At 42.7% G+C, this 24,765-nt stretch overlaps 1 protein-coding gene across 2 annotated transcripts; it reads right to left on the bottom strand.

Annotated features, from left to right (window-relative positions):
• Positions 1 to 10,258: 10,258 nt before the first annotated feature.
• On the bottom strand, positions 10,259 to 22,350 carry LOC123132143 (WD repeat-containing protein 11). Of its 2 annotated transcripts, XM_044551900.1 has the most exons (21): positions 21,233 to 22,342; positions 20,330 to 20,637; positions 20,150 to 20,217; positions 19,821 to 19,908; positions 19,532 to 19,713; positions 19,259 to 19,395; positions 19,028 to 19,094; positions 17,868 to 17,967; positions 17,597 to 17,708; positions 16,811 to 16,886; positions 16,506 to 16,688; positions 15,940 to 16,100; positions 14,929 to 15,031; positions 14,418 to 14,625; positions 14,051 to 14,337; positions 13,851 to 13,972; positions 13,616 to 13,760; positions 12,514 to 12,606; positions 11,280 to 11,353; positions 10,919 to 10,972; positions 10,259 to 10,833 (listed from the first exon to the last, which is right to left on the bottom strand). In XM_044551900.1, the coding sequence occupies exons 1-21, from the start codon at positions 22,249 to 22,251 to the stop codon at positions 10,530 to 10,532; spliced, it is 3,891 nt and encodes a 1,296-aa protein (XP_044407835.1). In that variant the 5' UTR covers positions 22,252 to 22,342; the 3' UTR covers positions 10,259 to 10,529. The 2 variants fall into 2 exon arrangements, 1 of the variants encoding a protein (XP_044407835.1); XR_006464512.1 differs by lacking the exon at positions 10,259 to 10,833 and having other exon boundaries at positions 13,513 to 13,760; positions 21,233 to 22,350.
• Between the last annotated feature and the right edge of the window lie 2,415 nt (positions 22,351 to 24,765).

Raw genomic sequence — 24,765 nt, 5'->3', positions numbered from 1 at the left:
TTTTGACCAATGTCCAGTGATCTACTCCTAGATCACTATTTTACTCCCTTGCCAAACTCAGGGCAGGGTATACAATAGGTCTGGTACACAGCATGTCATACTTTATAGAATCTATGGCTGAGGCATAGGGAATGACTTTCATTCTCTCTCTATCTTCTGCCGTGGTCGGGTTTTGAGTCTTACTCAACTTCACACCTTGTAACACAGGCAAGAACTCCTTCTTTGACTGTTCCATTTTGAACTACTTCAAAATCTTGTCAAGGTATTTACTCATTGAAAAACTTATCAAGCATCTTGATCTATCTCTATAGATCTTGATGCTCAATATGTAAGCATCTTCACTGAGGTCTTTCTTTGAAAAACTCCTTTCAAACATTCCTTTATGCTTTGCAGAATAATTCTACATTATCTTCGATCAACAATATGTCATTCACATATACTTATCAGAAATGCTGTAGTGCTCCCACTCACTTTCTTGTAAATACAGGCTTCACCGCAAGTCTGTATAAAACTATATGCTTTGATCAACTTATCAAAGCGTATATTCCAACTCCGAGATGCTTGCACCAGTCCATAGATGGATCGCTGGAGCTTGCATATTTTGTTAGTACCTTTAGGATTGACAAAACCTTCTGGTTGCATCATATACAACTCTTCTTTAATAAATCCATTAAGGAATGCAATTTTGTTTATCCATTTGCCAGATTTCATAAAGTGCGGCAATTGCTAACATGATTCGGACAGACTTAAGCATAGATACGAGTGAGAAACTCTCATCGTAGTCAACACCTTAAACTTGTCGAAAACCTTTTTGCGATAATTCTAGCTTTGTAGATAGTAACACTACTATCAGCGTCTGTCTTCCTCTTGAAGATCCATTTAATCTCAATGGCTCGCCGATTAATGGGCAAGTCAATCAAAGTCCATACTTTGTTCTCATACATGGATCTCATCTCAGATTTCATGTCCTCAAGCCATTTCGCGGAATCTGGGCTCATCATCGCTTCCTCGTAGTTCGTAGGCTCGTCATGGTCAAGTAACATGACCTCCAGAACAGGATTGCAGTACCACTCTGGTGCGGATCTCACTCTGGTTTACCTACGAGGTTCGATAGCAACTTGATCTGAAGTTACGTGATCATCATCATTAGCTTCCTCACTAATTGGTGTAGTAGTCATAGGCACAGATTTCTGTGATGAACTACTTTCCAATAAGGAAGCAGGTACAGTTACCTCATCAGGTTCTACTTTCCTCCCACTCACTTCTTTCGAGAGAAACTCCTTCTCTAGAAAGGATCCATTCTCAGCAATGAATAGCTTGCCTTCGGATCTGTGATAGAAGGTGTACCCAACATTTTCTTTTGGGTATCCTATGAAGACGCACTTCTCCGATTTGGGTTTGAGCTTATCAGGTTGAAACTTTTTCACATAAGCATTGCAACCTCAAACTTTAAGAAACGACAGCTTAGGTTTCTTGCCGAACCATAGTTCATACGGTGTCGTCTCAACGGATTTAGATGGTGCCCTATTTAACGTGAATGCAGCTGTCTCTAATGCATAATCCCAAAAAAATAGTGGTAGATCGGTAAGAGACATCATAGATCGCACCATATCTAATAAAGTATGGTTATGACGTTCAGACACACCATTACACTGTGGTGTTCCAGGTGGCGTGAGTAGTGAAACTATTTCACATTGTTTTAACTGAAGGCCAAACTCGTTAACTCAAATATTTTACTTCTGCGATCATATCGTAGAAACTTTTATTTTCTTGTTACGATGATTCTCCACTTTACTCTGAAATACTTTGAACTTTTCAAATGTTTCAGACTTGTGTTTCATCAAGTAGATATACCCATATCTGCTCAAATCATCTGTGAAGGTCAGAAAATAATGATATCCGTCGCGAGCCTCAACACTCATCGGACCGCATACATCAGTATGTATTATTTCCAATAAGTCAATTGCTCGCTCCATTGTTCCGGAGAACGGAGTATTAGTCATCTTGCCCATGAGGCATGGTTCGCAAGCATCAAGTGATTCATAATCAAGTGATTCCAAAAGTCCATCAGCATGGAGTTTCTTCATGCGCTTTACACCAATATGACCTAAATGGCAGTGCCACAAATAAGTTGCACTATCATTATTAACTTTGCATCTTTTGGTTTCAATATTATGAATATGTGTATCACTATGATCGAGATCCAATGAACCATTTTCATTGGGTGTGTAACCATATAAGGTTTTATTCATGTAAACAGAACAACAATTTATTCTCTTACTTAAATGAATAACCGTATTGCAATAAACATGATCAAATCATATTCATGCTCAACGCAAACACCAATAACACTTATTTAGGTTCAACACTAATCCCGAAAGTATAGGGAGTGTGCGATGATGATCATATCAATCTTGGAACCACTTCCAACACACATCATCACTTCACCCTTAACTAGTCTCTGTTCATTCTGCAACTCCCGTTTTGAGTTACTACTCTTAGCAACTGAACCAGTATCAAATACCGAGGGGTTGCTACGAACACTAGTAAAATACACATCAATAATATGTATATCAAATATACCTTTGTTCACTTTGCCATCCTTCTTATCCGCCAAATACTTGGGACAGTTCCGCTTCTAGTGACCAGTCCCTTTGCAGTAGAAGCACTCGGTTTCAGGCTTAGGTATAGACTTGGGTTTTTTCACTTGAGCAGCAACTTGCTTGCCGTTCTTCTTGAAGTTCCCCTTTCTTCCCTTTGTCCCTTTACTTGAAACTAGTGGTTTTGTTTACCATCAACACTTGATGCTTTTCTTGATTTCTACCTTCGTCGATTTTAGCATCACGAAGAGCTTGGGAATCCTTTCCGTTATCCCTTGCATATTATAGTTCATCACGAAGTTCTACTAACTTGGTGATGGTGACTAGAGAATTCTGTCAATCACTATTTTATCTGGAAGATTAACTCCCACTTGATTCAAGCGATTGTAGTACCCAGACAATCTGAGCACATGCTCACTGCTTGAGCTATTCTCCTCCATCTTTTAGCTATAGAACTTGTTGGAGACTTCATATCTCTCAACTCGGGTATTTTCTTAAAATATTAACTTCAACTCCTAGAACATCTCATATGGTCCATGACATTCAAAACGTCTTTGAAGTCCCGATTCTAAGCCGTTTAAGCATGGTGCACTAAACTATCAAGTAGTCATCATATTGAGCTAGCCAAACGTTCATAACATCTGCATCTGCTCCTGCAATAGGTTTGTCACCTAGTGGTGCATCAAGGACATAATTCTTTTGTGCAGCAATGAGGATAAACCTCAGATCACGGATCTAATCCGCATCATTGCTACTAACATTTTTCAACACAATTTTTCTCTAGGAACACAATAAATTGGGAGAAACATCGCGAGCTATTGATCTACAACATAGATATGCTAATACTACCAGGACTAAGCTCGTGATAAATTAAAGTTCAATTAATCATATTACTTAAGAACTCCCACTTAGACAAACATCCCTCTAATCTTCTAAGTGATCACATGATCCATATCAACTAAACCATGTCCGATCATCATGTGAGATGGAGTAGTTTCAATAGTGAACATCACTATGTTGATCATATCTACTATATGATTCACGCTCGACCTTTCCGTCTCCGTGTTCCGAGGCCATATCTTTTATATGCTAGGCTCGTTAAGTTTAACCCAAGTATTCCGCGTGTGCAACTGTTTTGCACCCGTTGTATTTGAACGTAGAGCCTATCACACCCGATCATCACGTGGTGTCTCAGCACGAAGAACTTTCGCAACGGTGCATACTCAGGGAGAACACTTATACTTTGATAATTTAGTGAGGGATCATCTTATAATGCTACCGTCAATCAAAGCAAGATAAGATGCATAAAAGATAAACATCACATGCAATCAATATAAGTGATATGATATGGCCATCATCATCTTGTGCTTGTGATCTCCATCTCCGAAGCACCTTCATGATCACCATCGTCACCGGCGTGACACCTTGATCTCCATCGTAGCATCGTTGTCGTCTCTCCAATCTTATGCTTCCACGACTATCGCTACCACTTAGTGATAAAGTAAAGCATTATAGGGCGATTGCATTGCATACAATAAAGCGACAACCATATGGCTCCTGCCAGTTGCCGATAACTCGGTTACAAAACATGATCATCTCATACAATAAAATTTAGCATCATGGCTTGACCATATCACATCACAACATGCCCTGCAAAAACAAGTTAGACGTCCTCTACTTTGTTGTTGCAAATTTTACGTGGCTGCTACGGGCTTAGCAAGAACCGTTCTTACCTACGCATCAAAACCACAACGATAGTTTGTCAAGTTGGTGCTGCTTTAACCTTCGCAAGGACCGGGCGTAGCCACACTCGGTTCAACTAAAGTTTGAGAAACTGACACCCGCCAGCCACCTGTGTGCAAAGCACGTCGGGAGAACCAGTCTCGCGTAAGCGTACGCGTAATGTCGGTCCGGGCCACTTCATCCAATAATACCGCCGAACCAAAGTATGACATGCTGGTAAGCAGTATGACTTATATCGCCCACAACTCACTTGTGTTCTACTTATGCATATGACATCTACGCATAAAACCTGGCTCGGATGCCACTGTTGGGGAACGTAGTAATTTCAAAATTTTCCTACGCACACGCAGGATCATGGAGATGCATAGCAACGAGAGGGGAGAGTGTTGTCTACGTACCCTCGTAGACCGTTCGCGGAAGCGTTATATCAACGCGGTTGATGTAGTCGTACGTCTTCACTATCCGACCGATCCAAGTACCGAAAGCACGGCACCTCCGAGTTCTGCACACGTTTGGCTCGGTGACGTCCTCGCCTTCTCGATCCAGCAAGAGGGGCAAAGTAGTAGATGAGTTCCGGCAGCACGACGGCGTGGTGACGGTGTTGGTGAAGAACAATCTCCGCAGGGCTTCGCCTAAGCACTACGAAAACTATGACGGAGGATAAACTAGAGGGGACAGGGTTGCCGGCACACGGCTTGGTGTTTCTTGATGTGTCTTTGGTGCTAGCCCCGCCCCTCTATTTATATGTTGAGCCCTGGGGTCGAAACTTGGAGTAAAAGCCTCCACAAAGTCGGTTTCACCCGAAAGGCAAGAGTCCTTCTCGGACTCCAGGGCCAGACGCCAGGGTTCCCGGCGTCTGGACCCAGACGCCAGGGACCCTGGCGTCTGGCCCCTAGAATCCGCAAAACTTCCTTGTGCGCTTTCCAAAAACCTTGTGGGCTTTCTCCTTTGGCCCAAATAAAGTGTTCTCGTACCCAAACATTTCGGGAAACATCCGGAACCCCTTCCGGTGAATTCCGGAACCCTTCCGGTGACCAAACACTATTAGCCCATATATCAAACTTTATCTCCGGACTATTCCGGAGTTCCTCGTCATGTCCGTGATCTCATCCCGGACTCCGAATAACATTCGGTCATCAACATACATAACTCATATAGTACTATATCGTCAACGAACGTTAAGCGTGCGGACCCTACGGGTTCGAGAACTATGTATACATGACCGAGACACCTCTCTGGTCAATAACCAATAGCGGGACGTGGATGCCCATATTGGCTCCTACATATTCTACAAAGATCTTTATCGGTCAGACCGCATAACAACATACGTTGTTCCCTTTGTCATCGGTATGTTACTTGCCCGAGATTCGATCGTTGGTATCTCAATACCTAGTTCAATCTCGTTACCGGCAAGTCTCTTTACTCGTTCGTAATACATCATCCCGCAACTAACTCATTAGTTGCAAGGCTTGCAAGGCTTATAGTGATGTGCATTATCGAGTGGGCCCAGAGATACCTCTCCGACAATCGGAGTGACAAATCCTAATCTCGAAATACGCCAACTCAACAAGTACCTTTGGAGACACCTGTAGAGCACCTTTATAATCACCCAGTTACGTTGTGACGTTTGGTGGCACACAAAGTGTTCCTCCGGTAAACGGGAGCTGCATAATCTCATAGTCATAGGAACATGTATAAGTCATGAAGAAAACAATAGCAACAAACTAAACGATCAAGTGCTAAGCTAACGGAATGGGTCAAGTCAATCACATCATTCTCCTAATGATGTGATCCCGTTAATCAAATGACAACTCATGTCTATGGTCAGGAAACTTAACCATCTTTGATCAACGAGCTAGTCAAGTAGAGGCATACTAGTGACACTCTGTTTGTCTATGTATTCACACATGTATTATGTTTCCGGTTAATACAATTCTAGCATGAATAATAAACATTTATCATGAAATAAGGAAATAAATAATGACTTTATTATTGCCTCTAAGGCATATTTCCTTCATCCATTGTGCAAACTATACCGACCTTCAATATGTCTTGCTTTCTTTTGACCAAAAAAGTGTGCAAGAATCTTACCTCAAGCATGGCAAAATATTGGTGGGGGAGCTCCGTGGATCGACGCTCTCTACACTGGATAGTTTGGGAAAAGCTTGCTACACCCAAGATCAAGGGAGGGATGGGATTCTGGGACCTGCGACAATTTAATCTAGCGCTTCTCGGGAAGCATGGATGGCGGTTCCTAACAAAACCAGACGCCCTTTGTACAAGAGTGATGAAGGGAAGGTACTTCCCAGACTATGATTTCATGCAAGTGCCAACACCCAAGTCTGCCTCAGCCACATGGCGTGCCATCATCGTCGGGCGAGCAGCCCTAAGTGCTGGTCTTATAAAGCGCATCGGTGATGGGGTTTCAACCTCGGCCTGGGAAGACCGATGGATCCCATCGACCGTAACCATGCGGCCTCTGTTTAGGCCGCCATCCACCCCGGTGACTATGGTCAGCGAGCTCATCGACTCAGACAACTGGACCTGGAAGCGTGACCTGGTTCGCGCGATGTTCATTGCACCGAACGCAGAGGCCATTATTAATATTCCACTTCGTCAGGGCGGCGGGGCAGACTTTCTTGCTTGGGCACATGAGAGATCTGACATCTATTCTGTTAAAACATCATATCGAGCTCTAGTGAATCAGAAAGAGCGGTTAGCTCTAGAAGAAGGGCAAATATCGGGACCATCAACGAACGAAGAACAGATGTGGAGATTGTTATGGAAGCTCAAAGTTGTCCCAAAAGTACGAGTCTTCTAGTGGCGGGTGCTGAGGGGAATCATTCCGGATGAATGCACCCTCCATCATCGCCATATCAGAGATACTAGCTTATGTAAGCTTTGCCTGGCTATGGACGAAGACTTGATGCACGCTCTTGTCCACTATTCTCATGCAAAGCGGTTTTGGGAGGAGGCAAGGCTACTCTTTGAGATCAACCTACCCCGGCTCCATCCCAGTACTTGGGCACGCGATATCCTATTTTATCTTCGGTTCACTGACAAGGAACATGCCATCATCATCACGATCATGTGGGCCATTTGGATGTCTCACAATAGAAGAACACATGATCAGGAGGCCATTGATCCAGTTGCCTCGGTCGATCGCATCCATGAGGGCCTTGCACTGTTGGATATCCCTCAACAGAGCTTCGTACCTCTGCCAGGTCACGGGTGGCGCCCCCCCAAAGATGATCATATCAAGATCAATACTGATGCTGCAATACACTCTGATGTCGGCGTCACCGGCATGGGGGGAGTGGCCCGCTCTTCCTCGGCCTTCTTGGGCGCATGGTGCAAACCCCACCTAGGGGTCACTGACCCTTTCATTGCTGAAGTGCTCTCCCTGCGGGAGGGTGTCATCTTCGCCAAGCTTCGAGGCTACATGCACGTGCGACTGGAATCCGACTGTCTTGAGGCAGTTAACCTCTGGAACTCTAGCGACACCGATCTTTCAGTAGTAGCACCAATTTTCTTAGAAATTAGAGAGCTCTCTGCTAGCCTTTTGTCTTTTCATATTTCTCATGTAATAAGAGCCGCTAATGGTCCTGCACATTTGTGTGCTAAGCGTGCATATACGCTTAACGTGACCGAAAGCTGGCTGGACTCCACACCTAGCTTCCCGGTTAGCAGCCTTCTGGCTGACTGCCCAGTGAATGCGTTCATCTAATAAAGCTCTCTAAAGTTCCCCGCAAAAAAACGTCCGTGGACCCCACCCCCCTCCGGATGTGACCCTGGACAGCACCGAACGACCCCTCGGATGTCCTCCACTGCATTCACGTCTTTCATTTTCAAATCCTCAAATGTAAACACATGCACGTCAATCATACACATGAATATCACACGTAAACAACATTTGTTTGTAGCAAAAAAATACATGGTTCAAACCTAAAAATTGTTCCAAGTGCACAGTCATTATATTCCTTGGTTTTCATTGTGGGTCCACATATGCTCCACAAGATCATTGAATAGTTGCATGTGCACTTTTTGATCCCGAAGATTCTGATGCGTCTCTAGAAATTTCACAACATGCTTGAGATCTTGTTCTAGGAGGAGGACATTTACTTCGGAATTATCAAAATCATGTGTTTGGGTTGCCCCTTCACCCTCATCCTCGGCAATCATGTTGTGCAAGATGACACAAAACGTCATCAGTTCCCACAATATATCTGATTCTCACATCATTGCAGCTTCACAAACAATACTCCAACGAGCATGGAGCACTCTGGATGCTCTCTACATATTCTTCTTGGCTGCTTCTTCCATTGTTGTAAAGTGACGTTATTTGTCACCATGGGGATCGGACATGGTCTTGATAAATGCGGTCCACTGAGGATAGATACCATCAGACAAGGTGGTACCCCATGTTGTAGTTATGCTCGTTATCGGTGTAGTTGCACGCCGGAGCATCCACATCAGAAAGTCTCTTAAACAGTGAAAATCGCTAGAGCACATTGATATCAATGTGAGAACCAAGCATGCCAAAGAAAGCATGCCAAATTCACAAGTCCTTTGATGTGACTTCTTCAAATATGATGGTGGCCTCTTTGGCGTGACCTTGGTGCATCCCGCGCAAATGTTTGGGGGCAGTTCTTCCATTGCCAGTGCGTGCAATCAACTGAACCGATTGGAACACCTCTTGACGCTCCAATTGCCATCAATCTTTCGGTGTCTTCGACAATTGGTTCTCTTGAGTAATCCGCTCCAAACACCTTTACCACAGCACGGGCGAACTTGACGGTGACCTCGAGACATGTGCTTCCCCCGATCCGGACCATCTCACCAACATCATCTGCGGTGGTACCTAATGCAATCATTATCAGAGAGGTTCGTGCATTTCTACAAAGGAGAGTACGCAACAATCCTTTCGGAGACTGGACTAGGGATCATATGTCTCCACGCCCCCCACCACACGCAAGAATAAGGGTTTGTGCATCCGAAAGCGACGCTGAAAAAACCCATTCGGGTTGGAAGTAGTCGTCGTAGAGCAGTTGTGCACCAATGATCCTATCATGGTGCACAATTCTCCGTCTTTTGATCGAATCCTTGAAGTTCAAAAAATGTTCCATTTCCTCATGAATGCTCATCATCATCAAGAGCTCATCATCTAACGAAATGACGAACTCTTTTTGAATGAATTCACCAAGTTGATTGTTTTGAAACTCCCCATCCCAAGAATCCACCGGTTTACCTACAAAAGAATTAAAACAATTAGCTCAGACATTTTGTCGAACGTAGGGAAGGAAAAGTGTATGACCGGGGGAAGACATATTGCGACAACGTCCAAGACAACAATCATGTCATGGGCAGGGAGGAGGGATTTTGTGCCAATGGTGGTGCAGTTGTGGGGTCAAGATAGCAGCAAAGTTAGGGTGGCAACGGAGCAGGGGATGGCCGACATAGGAAGAGGGCATGTCAGACTAGTTTGGAAAAAAAATAAAAGGATTTGGGTGTGGGTCTGCTCTATCAAATCCCAGATGCTTCCAAGCCTCTTCATATCCGTCCCAAATATGGGCCGGGTTTAAGGGGTACCGAACAGCCGGAAAATGTATGGCCAATTTAAGGGCGTTGATTGGGTTGCATTTTCACGACCAAACACTGACTGAGCCATCGGGCCGAACATACAGGGGCTTAGGGGGTCGGGCTGTAGATGCGCTAAGTACCATAACAAAATGAAGTTCCCTAAAACAAAATACACAAAATTGATTTACACATATGTTGCGAATCCACCGGTTGATAGTGATGGGTAGGCACGTGAAACATTTTCCCAGATTGAACAGATATATGTTCTGCAAAACAAGTGTAGTAATCTCTGCTAAAAAAATGATACATTCTGGTTAAATCCACTGCGCAGTCGCTTGCTCAACTCATCACATAAAATTTACATTACTGGTACAAGAAAAAAAAATGCCAACAGTTGTCACCTACAATACAACATCGCATGTATATTCCTTTCCCCTATATCGCAAAAACTGTTTCTTCAATGCCTGGGTAGCGTACCACACAACACTCTGCTCAGCATCCAGCACTGAGCAGATCGTGATGAAAAAGCTTCACACAAAATTTCGACAATTACAGTTGCAGACCGTATGTCGAGCCTCAGTTCATCCGCAAAACTTGTGTCAAGCCTCAGTTCACAATTGGTTCCATATCCATGCAAAGATGAATCAGTTTCTGCTGGTACTGCCCGAAGACCTCGCTGACCGCGATCAGGTTCTCGTCACTCACATTCTTGGATGGGAACAGGAGCTTTTGACTCCGCTCCGTTGCTGATTCAGGCACCTCATCATCAGGCTTAGACTCTGTGGTAATTTGTGAATAGATCTCATGGCAGGCAAGCAAGAACAGAGCGGCAGTGTCTGGTCGCTGGTTGCTGCGGAGCGTCTCTAAAGCCTCCGGGAGTGCTCCAGCAGCAACATATAGTATTAGAGCTCTAGTATAGAAACAAACAACATATTGATACCGGGACGGATAAATAAGCAATTAACTAGTGTTACTGTGTGTGCGGGATCAGTTACCTCCACATATTTTGTTCACCACGAAGAACAAAACCAGCCCACCTCTGCAGTACCCTGCGTGAGTCAGGCAAAGGACAGAAGGGAATACCTTAGCGGATTAATAAAGTGAAACAGAAAAACTAACATTTTAGCTATACCCAAAAAGGCATTTGCGCCCATTTATCTGCTATTCAAAGACTGACATGAACAGATGACTAAACCAAACTAAATAACTGCCATCTTCTGCCTTTCTAGTCCCTGCCATGGGCGGACAGGCTATGCAGGGCCATACTGGTCCATCATCATTTGATTGTGTGTTGAGACAAGACAAGGCATACAATTGAAGTACATTGAGGAGTGAAAAAATAATTAATAAAGTTACCTTGCGTAGTCAGATCCACGCAAATGAGTTGCAGCCAAAGTAGCAGCATCAATCCAGCAACCAGCATCTTGAAGCTGAACCATTCAGGTGAATTCCATTATGCACAAATTTAACTTAGAAAATTCAAACATCACGGTAATAGAATGTCCCTCAAATTAAGTGCCTAAGGGCATCTCCAACGCTATCCCCTAAAAGTTGATTAATCTACACTGCAATGTAAAGGAAATAATTAAAATCTGAATGCTGTTTAGTTCAGAGAATGCTTGTATCTTCCGTTGATTCTTTCCGTTGTGCAACCACAATGGTGTTTATCTAGACATTTTATAGAAATAGGAAATGGCAACTTATCATTTTTAGAGAGGCTTATCTTTTCTTAGCAGTACCCTCAATATATTCCAAGCTTTGTCAGCGCATCTCAACGAGGACCCTCAAAATGCCTGCAAATGACTGGACCAAGGTGTCCAGACGTAGTTTGCCATCCGACACGGACCCCTATCCACGTGTCTGTTTTCCCGCAAACCAGACGCAAACCAGGGGGAGGTTTGCGGGCATCCGGACCGCCGCCACGTACCCGTGCCCACTCCGGCTTCACCATGGACTTCAACGCCGTATGGTGCAGGAGCAGCCGGCGCCACCGGTGTCGGGGGTTGCGGCTGGCGCAAAAGGACCAACACTACAACCTCGCCCTCCTCGCACATCATCAGCTGGCAGAGGGGCAAATCTACGGCGAGTTCGCAAGCAAGGAGATCATGGCGGCCATGGTCGCGAGGACCAAACTTCGTCGACTAGCAGCGGGCGTTCTACGAGGCCGCGCATAGTGCCAACTGCAACGCGATCGTGGCGGAGGCGATCGCGGACGGGAACATGAGCAGCTCCGCGTCGGGCTGCGATGACCACGAGGCCGGCACGTCCACGTCAATCGTGGAGCTCACCTTGACCGGCGACGTCCACACGGTGGACTATTCCTTGCGGGAGTTCAGAATTTTCATTGAAAGTTCAGAATTTTTGAGAAAATCCATTTTTTGTTAAGCATGTACATGTTCGTGTATTTTGTGTGTGTGTGTGTGCAAAGTTTCATGGAAAAAATATATAAGTTTTTTAATCCAAAAAGCAACTTTGTAAGCACCACACTTGCCTTCTCTCCATATAAGTTTACATGCACAAAGGACAAAATTATTTCTTTCACTCCCAGGTGCAGCTTCGAATTATTGAAAAATATCAGCTGGGATGTTACCTGAGAGCATGCTTCCTGATATTTCCCCACAGCACACAGAAGATGTGTTCCAGATAATGATTTGTCCGTTCTAACCATATTGGCTGCAACAACCTACAAAAGATCATAACTTAATTAAGGGTCCCCTCCATGAACAAACAAGCATAGCCCATAGGGTTTTTACCAAGAACATTCTTAGCTCAAATCTGAGGACAAATTGACACTAAATATGGAAGCTCATGTCTTCTACTCCCTCCGTTCCTAAATATAAGTCTTTGTAGAGATTTCACTATGAACCACATACGGATGTATATAGATGCATTTTAGAATGTAGATTCACTCATTTTGCTCCGTATGTAGTCCATAGTGAAATCCCTACAAAGACTTATATTTAGGAACAGAGGGAGTAGATTAGTGGGAGTACACAGAAATTTAAACCTAACATCACAAAGACTATTAACTATTAAGAACTAAAAGTAAGATCCATGGACACTAATAAGATGTACACCAGGTTCCTACAGTACAACCGAAGTACATTGTGGCACTATTCTATTTTATATCTTTACAAATATTAATTTAAAATGGACGTCATTGCTGCAAGCCAGCAAGTAAACTCTACTCCCTTCAGTCTAAAAAAATGATATTTTCCTTTGTGGCTTGACGTATCTTTGGTTGTTATTTTGTATCTTCTCCCTCTGTAAAGAAATATAAGAGCGTTTAGATCACTAAAGTAATATAAGAGCGTTTAGATCACGTTTAGATCACGTTTAGATCACTACTAGTGATCTAAACGCTCTTATATTTCTTTACGGAGGGAGTATATTTTATTTAAGTTCATCACGGCAATACCACAAAATACTTTTGATAGCACATTTTCTTATATTAACTTCTCATAATTATGAGAAACATACATGACTCGAAATGTACTGATGCTCAAAATTGTGAAGGTGGATCCAAACATCCTTTGCAGAGAATTATATAATTATGTAAATTGTTATTTCCATCGACCTTTCACTTTACCCTTTAAGCCAAGTTGGTACGCTGTTGCACTATGTGTCATGTCGTAAACAAGCTATGTTCCATACTGAAGAAAAGAGTATGGTTATCTTTTACGGCTGTTCACCTTCACTGCAAGTTCATGTAAAGATCTTGACACTGCAGATGACAATACAACTGCTCTTAATGCATTAGGGTAAAAATTTGTTCCTTCAGGAGGAGTTGAAAGTAGCAAGGACACCGCAGCTTCCAAATTTCCAAGAGAGACAAGCCTGAGTTGGCAGAAAAACATGTGGCACGAGGAATTAGATGGATGTGCTTAGTTTCATAATAGACTACTGGTTTACATATTTGATTCTTACTCATGAATACGCTTTTGCAAAGCATCTTCACTATCAAGCTTGTCATGCCAAGGTATCCTTTCATTCGCATTGAACCACAATTGCTCTTGCTTAAATGCCATTGTACTTAATTGCCCACAACTCTGCAGAATGGATAGATTACTAAATGCGGAAGCATATATGGACGCAGGAAATTACCGACCATCAGATTCAAATATTACCGCAGTATCGTTGGCCACATTTCTGGCTGCAGACCTCTCGCTTGAAGCTATCCTATTTAATGTGGAAGTTTGTTCAGAATCAGCGCGTACACTTGATTCGAAGCCCTTCTCACTTGATCTACTTGTCGATTTATCCAGGGAATGCTGAAGGGCTTGCGGAAGCTGTAACCAGAAAAGTGCTTCTTGGAAATCACCAAAAATAGCAGCAGCAAATGCAAACCTTGCACAAGTTCCTTTATTTACTATAGCTGAATATAAGGTGGCTCTTCCATCATCAAGGATGCAACCTTCTCAACAAAAGGGAAAGGAAATATTTCCATCATTTATGCCAAATCATCTGCTAAAGAAAATATATTGTTGACATTACCATCCTTTCTGTATGGCTCCAACACTTTAAGCAGCAATTCAGCCACTACAGAATCACCGATAGGAGGAAGTGTTGTCTCAATCATGTATGAACGAAGATCCCCGAAGGTTGCCGGTCCTTCCTTAAAGCTGTTAGAGCCTAATGTATCACTATTATTGCATTCAAACCAAGAAGGCTTCACACCAAGCTGCAGAATCATACGCAGAGCCTGAGACAACAACAACAAAAAAGAATAAGTGTTTGTGTTGCGTCGCAATTCAATCTTCAGAAGGTGGAAAGTGCATGTCCAAAATGGCCATTCAAGGAGACTGATTAGAAACACTAGTTACTTAAAGGCTTGGTTCTTTGAATGAAAGAACGTAACCATATCTGCCAGCAGCATTTTAAGAAAAAGCAATGAAATGTAAGTCTTTTGAAAGCTAACTTCAAGAAATATATAGTAAAATATAGAGTTCATACACGATTATATCAAAAGATGAGTTCAAATATTACGATACCACATCCATCTTACCAAAGCATGTGCTGTGGGGAATAGTATTGGTAGGCATAATGGCATTGGCCTAAATCTCTCTTTTGTAGTCAGCAGCCTAGAAGCAGAATTGATCTTTGTATCACTGGTGCATGAAGAACAGATGTTACAAACAAAATTACATATATGGTATCTAAAATGGAAACTAGAGCATCAGACGTATGCCGCATAAAAAGCATCATGTGACGAACTGAATAGGCCTAGAGGCTAGAGCATCCCAGAGCATTGGACAATATTTTTGAGTTACAGAAAACTAAATTAGAGAACAAGCATTACCATACCCAGCTACCTTTTTCTGTTCGCCCCCACCAGACACCAACAGCATATATTGATTAAAAAGCAAAGGGCAAGGAAAAATAATAGACCGGTGGATAAATAAATTAGATGGAAGAGAAACAAATTTACTGCCCATTCACGCTGACGGTGCCTTCAATAATGGGTAGGAGGCTACTCTGAAATCACAAATTGTGCAAGTGCGCCTGAATAGTGCTTACGGGCTAGTCCAAATTCAATTCACATTACCAACCAAATGCCATTTAGATATTATTCTTGCCCTTTCCTGTTCAATGGCTGGTTTCCCTTTATTTTCTTAAGTTGGGTTCAGTTTTTGTTTACAGATTATTCTTCTAATCCACCTTTATGTTGACAATTTCTCAGTGTTTAACTGGTATGTCCTAACTGGGAGAATTATATGATTGACATAATTATTTTAATATTATTGATGACAAGCTACATTAGTTCGAATACCATATCAGAAGTTCCTTGTGAGTTCATACGCATATATGCTATGTGAAGAGTTCAGAAAATTAACAAGCCATCTTGACAGCACATTAAGAGAATCAAACACTATGGGGCACAACATTGATCGCATCGGTTCATTCAAGAGATTGACGGAATTTTAATACAGTGACAAATCTAAACCTCATAAATAAATAGAATATCCGTACAATACAGTGGAATAAGAAAAGGTTGTGCATTCTTAAAATGACATACGTGTTAACTTCAACCAGACGAAAGCTACTATCAGCTCCAGCGATGCATAATACAAGTGGTTCATCCTTCCTTGTTCGGGTTGATAACCAATCAAGCTCCAAGACGAGTGTGCCAGGAGATTGTGGATGGAGAAGGGCATTTGCCAAGGGATCTGCACTATCCTAAAACATAGTTCCTGAATTCAGTGGCACACTACTATTTTGAACTTGTTCCATCATGGCATAGTATGAGATACAGTTTATAGACATGGTAAGAAATACAAAAGGATCAGATGTATACTGGAAATGGAAATAAAACATGCATGGTGTACAATGAGGATGAAAGAAGAGCGTGAGTAATAACTTATTCAATATAACAACCTTTTCTCTACTCCAATGAAAATAACAGCTTCTTATAAATATTCTTAGCATAATTTTTTTGCACAAAATACACGTGTTTCATATAACTATTTAAAAACCATACATTTGACATCACACTCCAATAACAAGTATCGCATGATGTGGGTAATGAGTCTTGAGCAAGACAATGACATGATAGGCTGTTAGCTAATGCTTCTTTGTACTTACCAGGTCAAATATTGAGAATGTATTATCATAGAAGAGCACAGCAATGCGTCCTCTACTCCGATCACCGTGAACAACAGGAGAAAACTTAATCCTCCTAATCCCTTCCCTGTGAGTGCTAAAAGAAGAAGAAAGGCCTGTTATAACGTCCCACCATCGAATGTTGCCTGATCTATCACCCATCACCTATTTTTTATTAAAAATAGTAGTTTTAGGTCAGAATGTGTCCCAGGATAATCTACCTTACACATAAAAAAATACTGCAAAATGGAACTTATAAACTACATGTGGTGCCACAATGTACATACAACATGGGGAAGACGATAAGCCATAGCAGTAACCAGGCCATCTGAAGAGGCAAATGATGATGACGGCCACTTTGGCCTGAAAAACACAATAAAACCACATAATTAATATGGATAGACAATTAGACATTTAAAACGAGGGTAGTAGTGGTTAAACATCAAATAAACTGTAGCTCAACACATACAAAGAAACTACGTCAACAAAGATATGGGCCAGCAGTGGAGGGGGTGGGGCACAAAATTTTACTTTGATCTCTCATTCTAGGCCAGTTAGAATTCGTAAGATCTCAACTCTGAGAATCAAACCTAATAAAAGTAATTAGCTTCAATTATAATCAAATTACTCGAATGGCATCACTAATAACAATCTGTACTTGATGTCCTAATTCTACAAGCACCAAGTATCTCCCATCTTATTCTGATGTAACTCAAGGCATACTTATCATTTGGAGAAATACAAACACAACACTGCATGCAATCAAGCAATCACTACCAAAAAAACCACTGTTTTCTGACTCCAATACAGAAAGAAAAAGCAGGAAACATGATGGATCAGAAAATTGCCAGAAAAAAAACTAGCATCAAATAGTAGAGGTCGCAGAAAGAATTCAAGAATAATGTATTAGTTTTACTTGCCTATCAAATATTGTGATGATCTAGCACAATTGGGTAGAGGACTAGAATAAAATGAATAACATAGATTTCTGCAATGTAGACTGATGATCTGATCAAGTTTGCATGTGAGTGTCTTTTCATTGCTGAAAGATATAAAGTCAGCCATTCAAGTACCTAAAATCTCGTATTCGCCGTCCGTGCACTTCAAACACACCAAGAGCACCATTGACTAATGCAAAAGCAAAACTTTCAGATGATTCATCAGAACTTTCTGCAGCAGTACCCTCTGCAACGAAATAATTCTATCATAGTATCATCTTGCAATAATATTGTAAAAATGCAACCAGAGAAGAGTAGAAAGCTTAAATAGATAGTATATATGATTCAAGTATGGAACCTATAACATTTCCAATAATATGACTTTGCTAGTGAGTTAAAAGTGCACCTTTGGAGGTAGACGATTGCTTAGATGCATTCTGACTTGGTCGTGGTGCCGCTGGCAGTGTCCATTCTAACACCGTAAAAGGAAGAGCCAAGGATCTAAGCTACAAACAGTTCAGAAAATTTACAAATATCATGCTTCCAGAACTTCTACGACAAGAAAGAACTGATTCACACATGATACAGCAAAAGTGGGGCAATTTACGGAGATAAACTATTACTGTAATGGTCTTCAAGATACATTTACTGAATGTAACAACAGTATAGCCTCTGGATTCTCATTACGATATGGAAGTGCAAATTTAGCACAAAAGTATTGCTGCTTTAAATTCATTCCTTGGTTGTAGCCTGTGTTACTTAAGATAGTATTTTCCCTGGCACTTCAAAGATAATTGATTTGTTTGGCACTACGTCAAACAATGTTAACATAATTATTCTGGTGCCTTGTTACAGATCATTTACAACACTCCAACCACCTTTTGTCAAAACTGATTTGGTAATTGAGTTTTAAATGGCTATGCAAAGTAAACAACAATTCCCTATTCCAGAGATAGTTCCCTTTCAGGGCTGCCAAAAACTGATACAACTGAAAAAAAAAGAAGCTGCAACCTTGATTCCTGAGGTTAATATCTGTTTATCAAAACTACTCGAGGCCCCCACACCAATGGTATCCTTTTGTGAAATTCAGTGCACAGATTAAGATAAATAATGGTAAATATACCTCCCCAGAGGCATAATAGCTCAGTTATATGACAGCCTATTATGGATGCTATTCCAGTCTGATAAACATGACCATGTCTAGCAAAGTTTGAGCATAAATGTATATAGGCCAATTTGCCATGCACAAGACGAGATCGAGTGACTTAAAAATATGCATCTAAATTCATGTGCATAACATTCGAAATATGGAAATCAAAATTACAAAAGGTAACACTATGATTAATTGAGGAAAAGCCGACTTTAAGCTCTTTCTCTTGTTTTTTTGGCCGTGCCGTGAAGTGCAATGTGTTTTAGAGAGGTTGTCAAAAAAAGACAATCTATAGAGATTCCCCATCTATATCCAATCAAGAATAGAAGCAAGTCGCTTTAGGCGTCAGCTTGTAACCGGGTAAGAATAAATAATTGCTCTAAAACTTGCATAGATACAGGCAGAGAAATAAGTACCATAATCGGGTTCTTTGTCATGGCCCACACTTCAACAGGAGCATCACGAAACATAATCAGAAGGTACCTGGTAAAAAATATTATGCTTGAGAAACCAAATATTGAGCTTGAGAAATCACAGCAAGCACAACGGCGATAAGATTATGTGCACTGAATTAGCAAACTGTAAGGGGTAATAAGAAGTTATGGACAGATGAAAGATGTTATCACAGGTCAAAACATGAAACCAACCTTCCAGATGAAGATGCCCTCAATGCCCTTATTGCTGCACGCTCAGGCTTTTGGAGCACACGGAATGGGCGATTTAGCCCACTTCTCAGGCATGTGATAACAAGCTTATTATTGTATCCTCCACTCTTATCACTAACCTGTACCAGTCAAATCAATGAGAAAATTAACTATCTTTGGCTCTTTGCTGTTTGTGGATTGAGAGCCTAATTAGGAAAGTAGACAGGCATTTAATTATCAATCACAAATTCACAATATACTAGATGTATAAAGCACCTGATTATATGAGAAGGAAACAAGGCGCGAGTTTCCAAGCCATCTTAAGCCTCTGACTGTGCTGCTATGAACAGCAAAGCTGACAGAAACTGCATTAGCCAATACGTCAACAGCTTCAATGGTCCCATTTTGAGTTCCTAGAGCAACAAGTGGTACTGCTGGAGCAGGATTGTTTCCACCACCTTTAGATAGAAATGTTGTTCAATGTTATAAAAGTGTGAAATTTTAAAACCTGAAGATAATTTCAGAAAGAAAACAGCTAGCAGTACTATGAGCATCAGGGACGTACGGGCTACTGTGGCAAGTAAAGAAGGGGATGGCACAGCTAGAGTAGTCACAGTAGAGGACAAAAGATGAAGCTGGCCCATCAAATTAATCTGCATAGCAAAGCAAACATGAGAAAACCCGCAAAGGCAAGCAATAGTGCACCAGCGTTAAGTGATATGAACCAAAATTTAGATCACTAAACAGGTACATCCTAATCCCAGAGATCTAGAAGGATCAAGTTATGCAAAGCAGCACAAAGATTCACATTTGACTGGAACTATGATCCCTTACAATGGTCAACAAGAGAGAGAGAGAGAGAGAGGGAGGGGGGGGGGGGTGTTATAACACAACCTTTATTGTAAAATCAAGCCCATTGGAGCGCGGGTTGGAAGTTCCAGCATCACTATGGTTCGATGTACCTGGTTCCTTCCCGACATTAGTGACAGAAATGGAATCATCAGTCGATTTAATAGCTGGGCTAGGAATAGGATTTATTTATTTATTTGCTGTCTTGACAACACTGATTCGCACCTAGATTAATTTTCTTGGAAGATACTGACTTGTCAAAAGTTAAATGCCATGACCAGATCTTGCCATCTTCAGATATCGATGTTAGATATGTCATGGTCCCTTGATACATGTTCTGGTTCGACTTTGTATCAAAGATCATAGACTGTGAAGATTGCATATGTGCCAAATCCTGAGATTGTTTGTCGATGTTACGAAAAATAGACTCTGACTGCCAGATCGTAGTAGCAAGAACGGCCGGGGGAGGAACAACGGTACCAATTGAAGGCATGAGCTCTTCCACTGCATGCAACAAATGCACTTGTTCACCCCTAGAATAAAAAAAGAAACAAGGTTGAACTTAATATGTTACAATAAAAAACTACTCATACCTGTTAGCCATTTATGTACAATACTGAAACTATATCTATATTGGTGTGCAAATTGTCAAGAATAAATGCCAGCAAACTAGCAGGGCAGGTTACACACTTTCAATGAGGCATACACAAATGGCAAAATGACATCTACAAAATGTGTGGCAAGAAAAATATTCTTCCAATTAGTACACATATCGCTGACTGTTCATTCCTTTTAAATGTCAACTACATGATACCCCAATGGTTATAACTTATAAGGCCGTCTATGTTTGTCAGCACATTCCCAAGGATGTAAAGTTACATAATATCTTATTTAATTGCTACCCTCTGTAAACTTTTATAAGAGGGAGTAAATTCTAAATTGTTCTCTCTTTTTTAGATAAAATGACTAAGCTACTGGTTGCAATTTTTTCTATGGCTGTACTCAACCATAAAAATGTCCATTATGACAGTTGTCTTTTCAGAGATTGGGCATTCAGTCAAGTTCTCAGTTAGGTGTTCTTCCTCAATTATTATTGTAAAAATATATTTGCAAGATGTGCAAACTTACTCCTTGCGCTTCCAGATGCTCAGTTTGCCATCAGCATGTGTGCAATAGAGCAGGTCAAGATCAGTATCGGCCATAACATCCGTGAACTTGCCGAACCCCCTTGGCAATGTAGCAACAGAGAGCACAGTGCTGTAGTTCAGTTCAAAGACGACGAGCTCCCGAGGGTACACGGCATATAGGATGTGTCTCAACAGTGGGGAGAAGCACAGCCTCGCCGCAAAGAGCGGGAAAGCAGCGAGCGCCGGGGCTGGCGCCGGCGCTGATATGTCCTTCTCCAGTCTCTGCAGCTCTGCCACGTCCCCGGCACCGCAAACGATCCTATGCTCCTTCAACGAGATGTCAGAGTCATGCCGTGGGACAGCGGAGAGAAGGAAGCCCTTGAGACCGAGCGCGCAGAGGTGGCGGTCGTCGAAGGGGTCCCGGCGGAGGCAGGAGAGGTACTCGGGCGAGGCGTCGAACATCCAGAGCACGCGGGGGTTGTTGCTGGTCTCCCAGATGCAGAGCAGCGAGGGCCCGTGGATGGAGGCGAGGAGCCAGCCGGAGGCGTGGTGGATCCAGCAGAGGTCCTGCACGCCGCCGCTGGTGCCGGGCGCGACGCTGCGGGACTCGTCGAGGCTGAGCAGGCGCAGCACGGCGCGCGCGCGGGCGTCCCAGACGGCGACGCGGCCGTGGCGGTCGCCGGCGGCGAGGCGGAGCGGGCGGTGGTCGTCCTCGGCGGCGGCGAGGGAGGACGCGCTGGCCGCGGGCGCCCAGCGCACGGCGGTGACGAAGGAGGCGGGCGAGGTGGCGGAGGAGGAGGGCATGGGGAGGACGCAGACAAGCTGCATGGAGCGCGGGTCGGAGACGACGACGCTGCTGCCGGCGCCGTGCGCGAGGAGGCCCGAGGTGCTGAGGTCGATGCAGCCGCCGTTGCCGCGGCTGGCGGGGCCCGGGAGCATCGTCGACGTGGCGCAGCCGCCGCCGGCGGCGGCATTGCCGCGCGATCGCGCCGCCGGGGAGGCGGCCGGCGCGGCCATCATCGCGCGGGGCTGGCTGGGGCGGGGCGAGGCGGCGACGCTCTCTCTCTCTCTCTCTCTCTCAGATCTCGACCATGTGGGATTGAGATTTGAGAATTGAAGGAGGGTCGATCTGCCCCGTGCGCGTGGGAGGAGACCGGGAAGGAAGACTGGTGCGGCCTGTCGGGTCAAGGGGGCCGTCGGTGCTTTGAGATTTGCGCATGCCTGGTGGGACCCATAAAGGTTCTTCTTCCTCGCCTAGTTGGCGGCTCCAACTACGCGACTCGAGGACCGGAATGGTACCGGAAGGATTCAGACTCTTGTCGTGCTTCTCCTGTCGAGCGAGAGCCGGGAGGTCAGTGAGAGACGATGACTTTGCACGAAATACATGTTAAGTTATAGAGCAACATGACCTCGTTGTGATATTATGTTATAGTACATCAGTTTTCGGCCAGTTTTTTATATAAACTGATAAATGAAAAGGCAAAGCTCCTACCGGTTGCTAAAAAAATTATGTTAGACATGCAATTACTTTGTTTCAAAACACTTTATACAACTTGAAAAGATGTCTGTTTAATTTACGGATTTATATCTTCAATGTCAAGGTGCACTGATTTGTTTGTCCGTGGATGTTACCTAAGGCGGCAATATGTTGGTATGTTAACAAGCGATCTTAGTCCCTGTTGGCACCTTCCTTTGGAGTAGATCCTTCTTTGATTGAATAATGATGCAATGAAAAAACTAAACTTCTTTCCTTTCCTTAGGAATTTTGCAACAAAGCAATTTAGTGGGGCAAAAAAAAATTATGTGAGGTTCAGGTGTACACATTGGGTCCAAGAAATTGAGACGGCGCGGGGTGAGTTGGGATGGCAATATCAGGCGAAACCAGCGGCATGGACACTGAATTGGTAGAAGAGTGTGCAAGTGTTCACGCACAATATAGAGGTTAAATTTCACAAACAATTTTTTTTCTTGTTTTTGACAGACGCTCACATGCATTCACCCAGACAAACGGTGTGCACACATGTCCAGATAAGCACCTCCAAGATAGATCTTAAGATTAACAAAGTCAAAGTCGCCTTTTGTTGAAAGAATATTCCATCTATATAAGATAAGTATGTGTCAAACCTCGATCTACAGTGGGTCCGGGGTACAATAACCCTCATAACCATCCAAAAAATATTTAGACCACCGCACCGAAACAGTAGCATTCGGGGTTGGCAAAAACTCCCGCCTTTCACAAATATAATATATTTTGGACTATATACGGACTGAAATGAGTGAACAAAGACACTCAAGTATGTCTATAACTCTATGTACATCTGATTTTTTTTCTTCAAAATGGCTATATACATCAGATTTAGAAATGAATTTAAAAATATTTAGGAATGGAGGGAGTACCAATTGGCAATTGCAAATTCTAGCACTGAATGTCTACATCTGAAAGGGGCATCATAGAATTTTCTAAAATTGCAACGGTAGGAAAAACAATTCATCTCGGTCTAGATCACAAACATGAAAACAGGGCATAACTTGGCCGCAACCGCACCAGGATTCGTACAGCGATAAGCATAGTGGCAACTGAGCAAAACGCACCACCATTGCTGTCTTCTAGGTCACGGCGAATCTCCCGGCACAAAACTTACGAATCAGTGGTAAAACAAAGTCACCTTGGTTACAGCATCATGTCTTGCTTAAACACGCCTAACACGGCCCTAGCGAAGTACATGAAGATCGATTTCTGATACCAGCTTAAGCATTCTCCGTCTATACTCTATGGCACCAGATGCGTGGCCCAAAGAAGTGACCCCAAAATCAAGAAGCTCACCCCTGCAGATATACTTAGTCAGAAAACCGACATGCATGTAAAAAATCTTTGCTTATGTGTTTTTTTAGAAGGCCCTGTGTGCGGGAAGTATGGGTGACTTCGCATGATAAGAGGATAAGCTGCTAATTCATGATTGGAAAAGTCACAAAGCCGCCTTATAATAGGTTTCCAAGCAATACACACAGAAATTAAGTCTTATATGCAAAATTGAAAAGTATAGTACTACTCTGTTTTTAAATGTAAGACGTTTTGGAAGTTTAAATTGAACTGCCAAAACATCTTATATTTAGGAACAGAGGGTGTACAACTTAAGAGTAAAAGGCACATGAGCTGCCCATCATGCTTCAGGAGAGTCTCGAGAAGATATAATTCCAGTTTTGAAGAAATAAGCACATTAATTAGCAGAAACATAATATCTAAATGGGAAATAAAAGCTTCGGGCCCTCAAACATTAACTCTGATGCACAGGTTATGCAATGTTCTTCTTTGGAATGTCATTGGTTCCATGAATTACGTATATAGAATACCAAGACCTAAACATGTATCGTGAGCCCAAGACATTTCACCCTTACAAATTTCCAAAGATCTTTATTATACATAGCAAAAGAAAAAACAAGAACCGGCAGGAAAAGAGTTTTGTGTACAGATGAGCCCTCTAATTAGAATAGTGGAGGCTCCACTGCCGCACAAAGTGCAGAAGACATATCACT

The sequence above is a fragment of the Triticum aestivum genome, chromosome 6A (genome assembly GCF_018294505.1).
Source record: "Triticum aestivum cultivar Chinese Spring chromosome 6A, IWGSC CS RefSeq v2.1, whole genome shotgun sequence".
Lineage (NCBI taxonomy): Eukaryota > Viridiplantae > Streptophyta > Magnoliopsida > Poales > Poaceae > Triticum > Triticum aestivum.
Note: the sequence above shows the minus strand (reverse complement) of the source record. Positions and strands in the feature narration are given on the sequence as shown.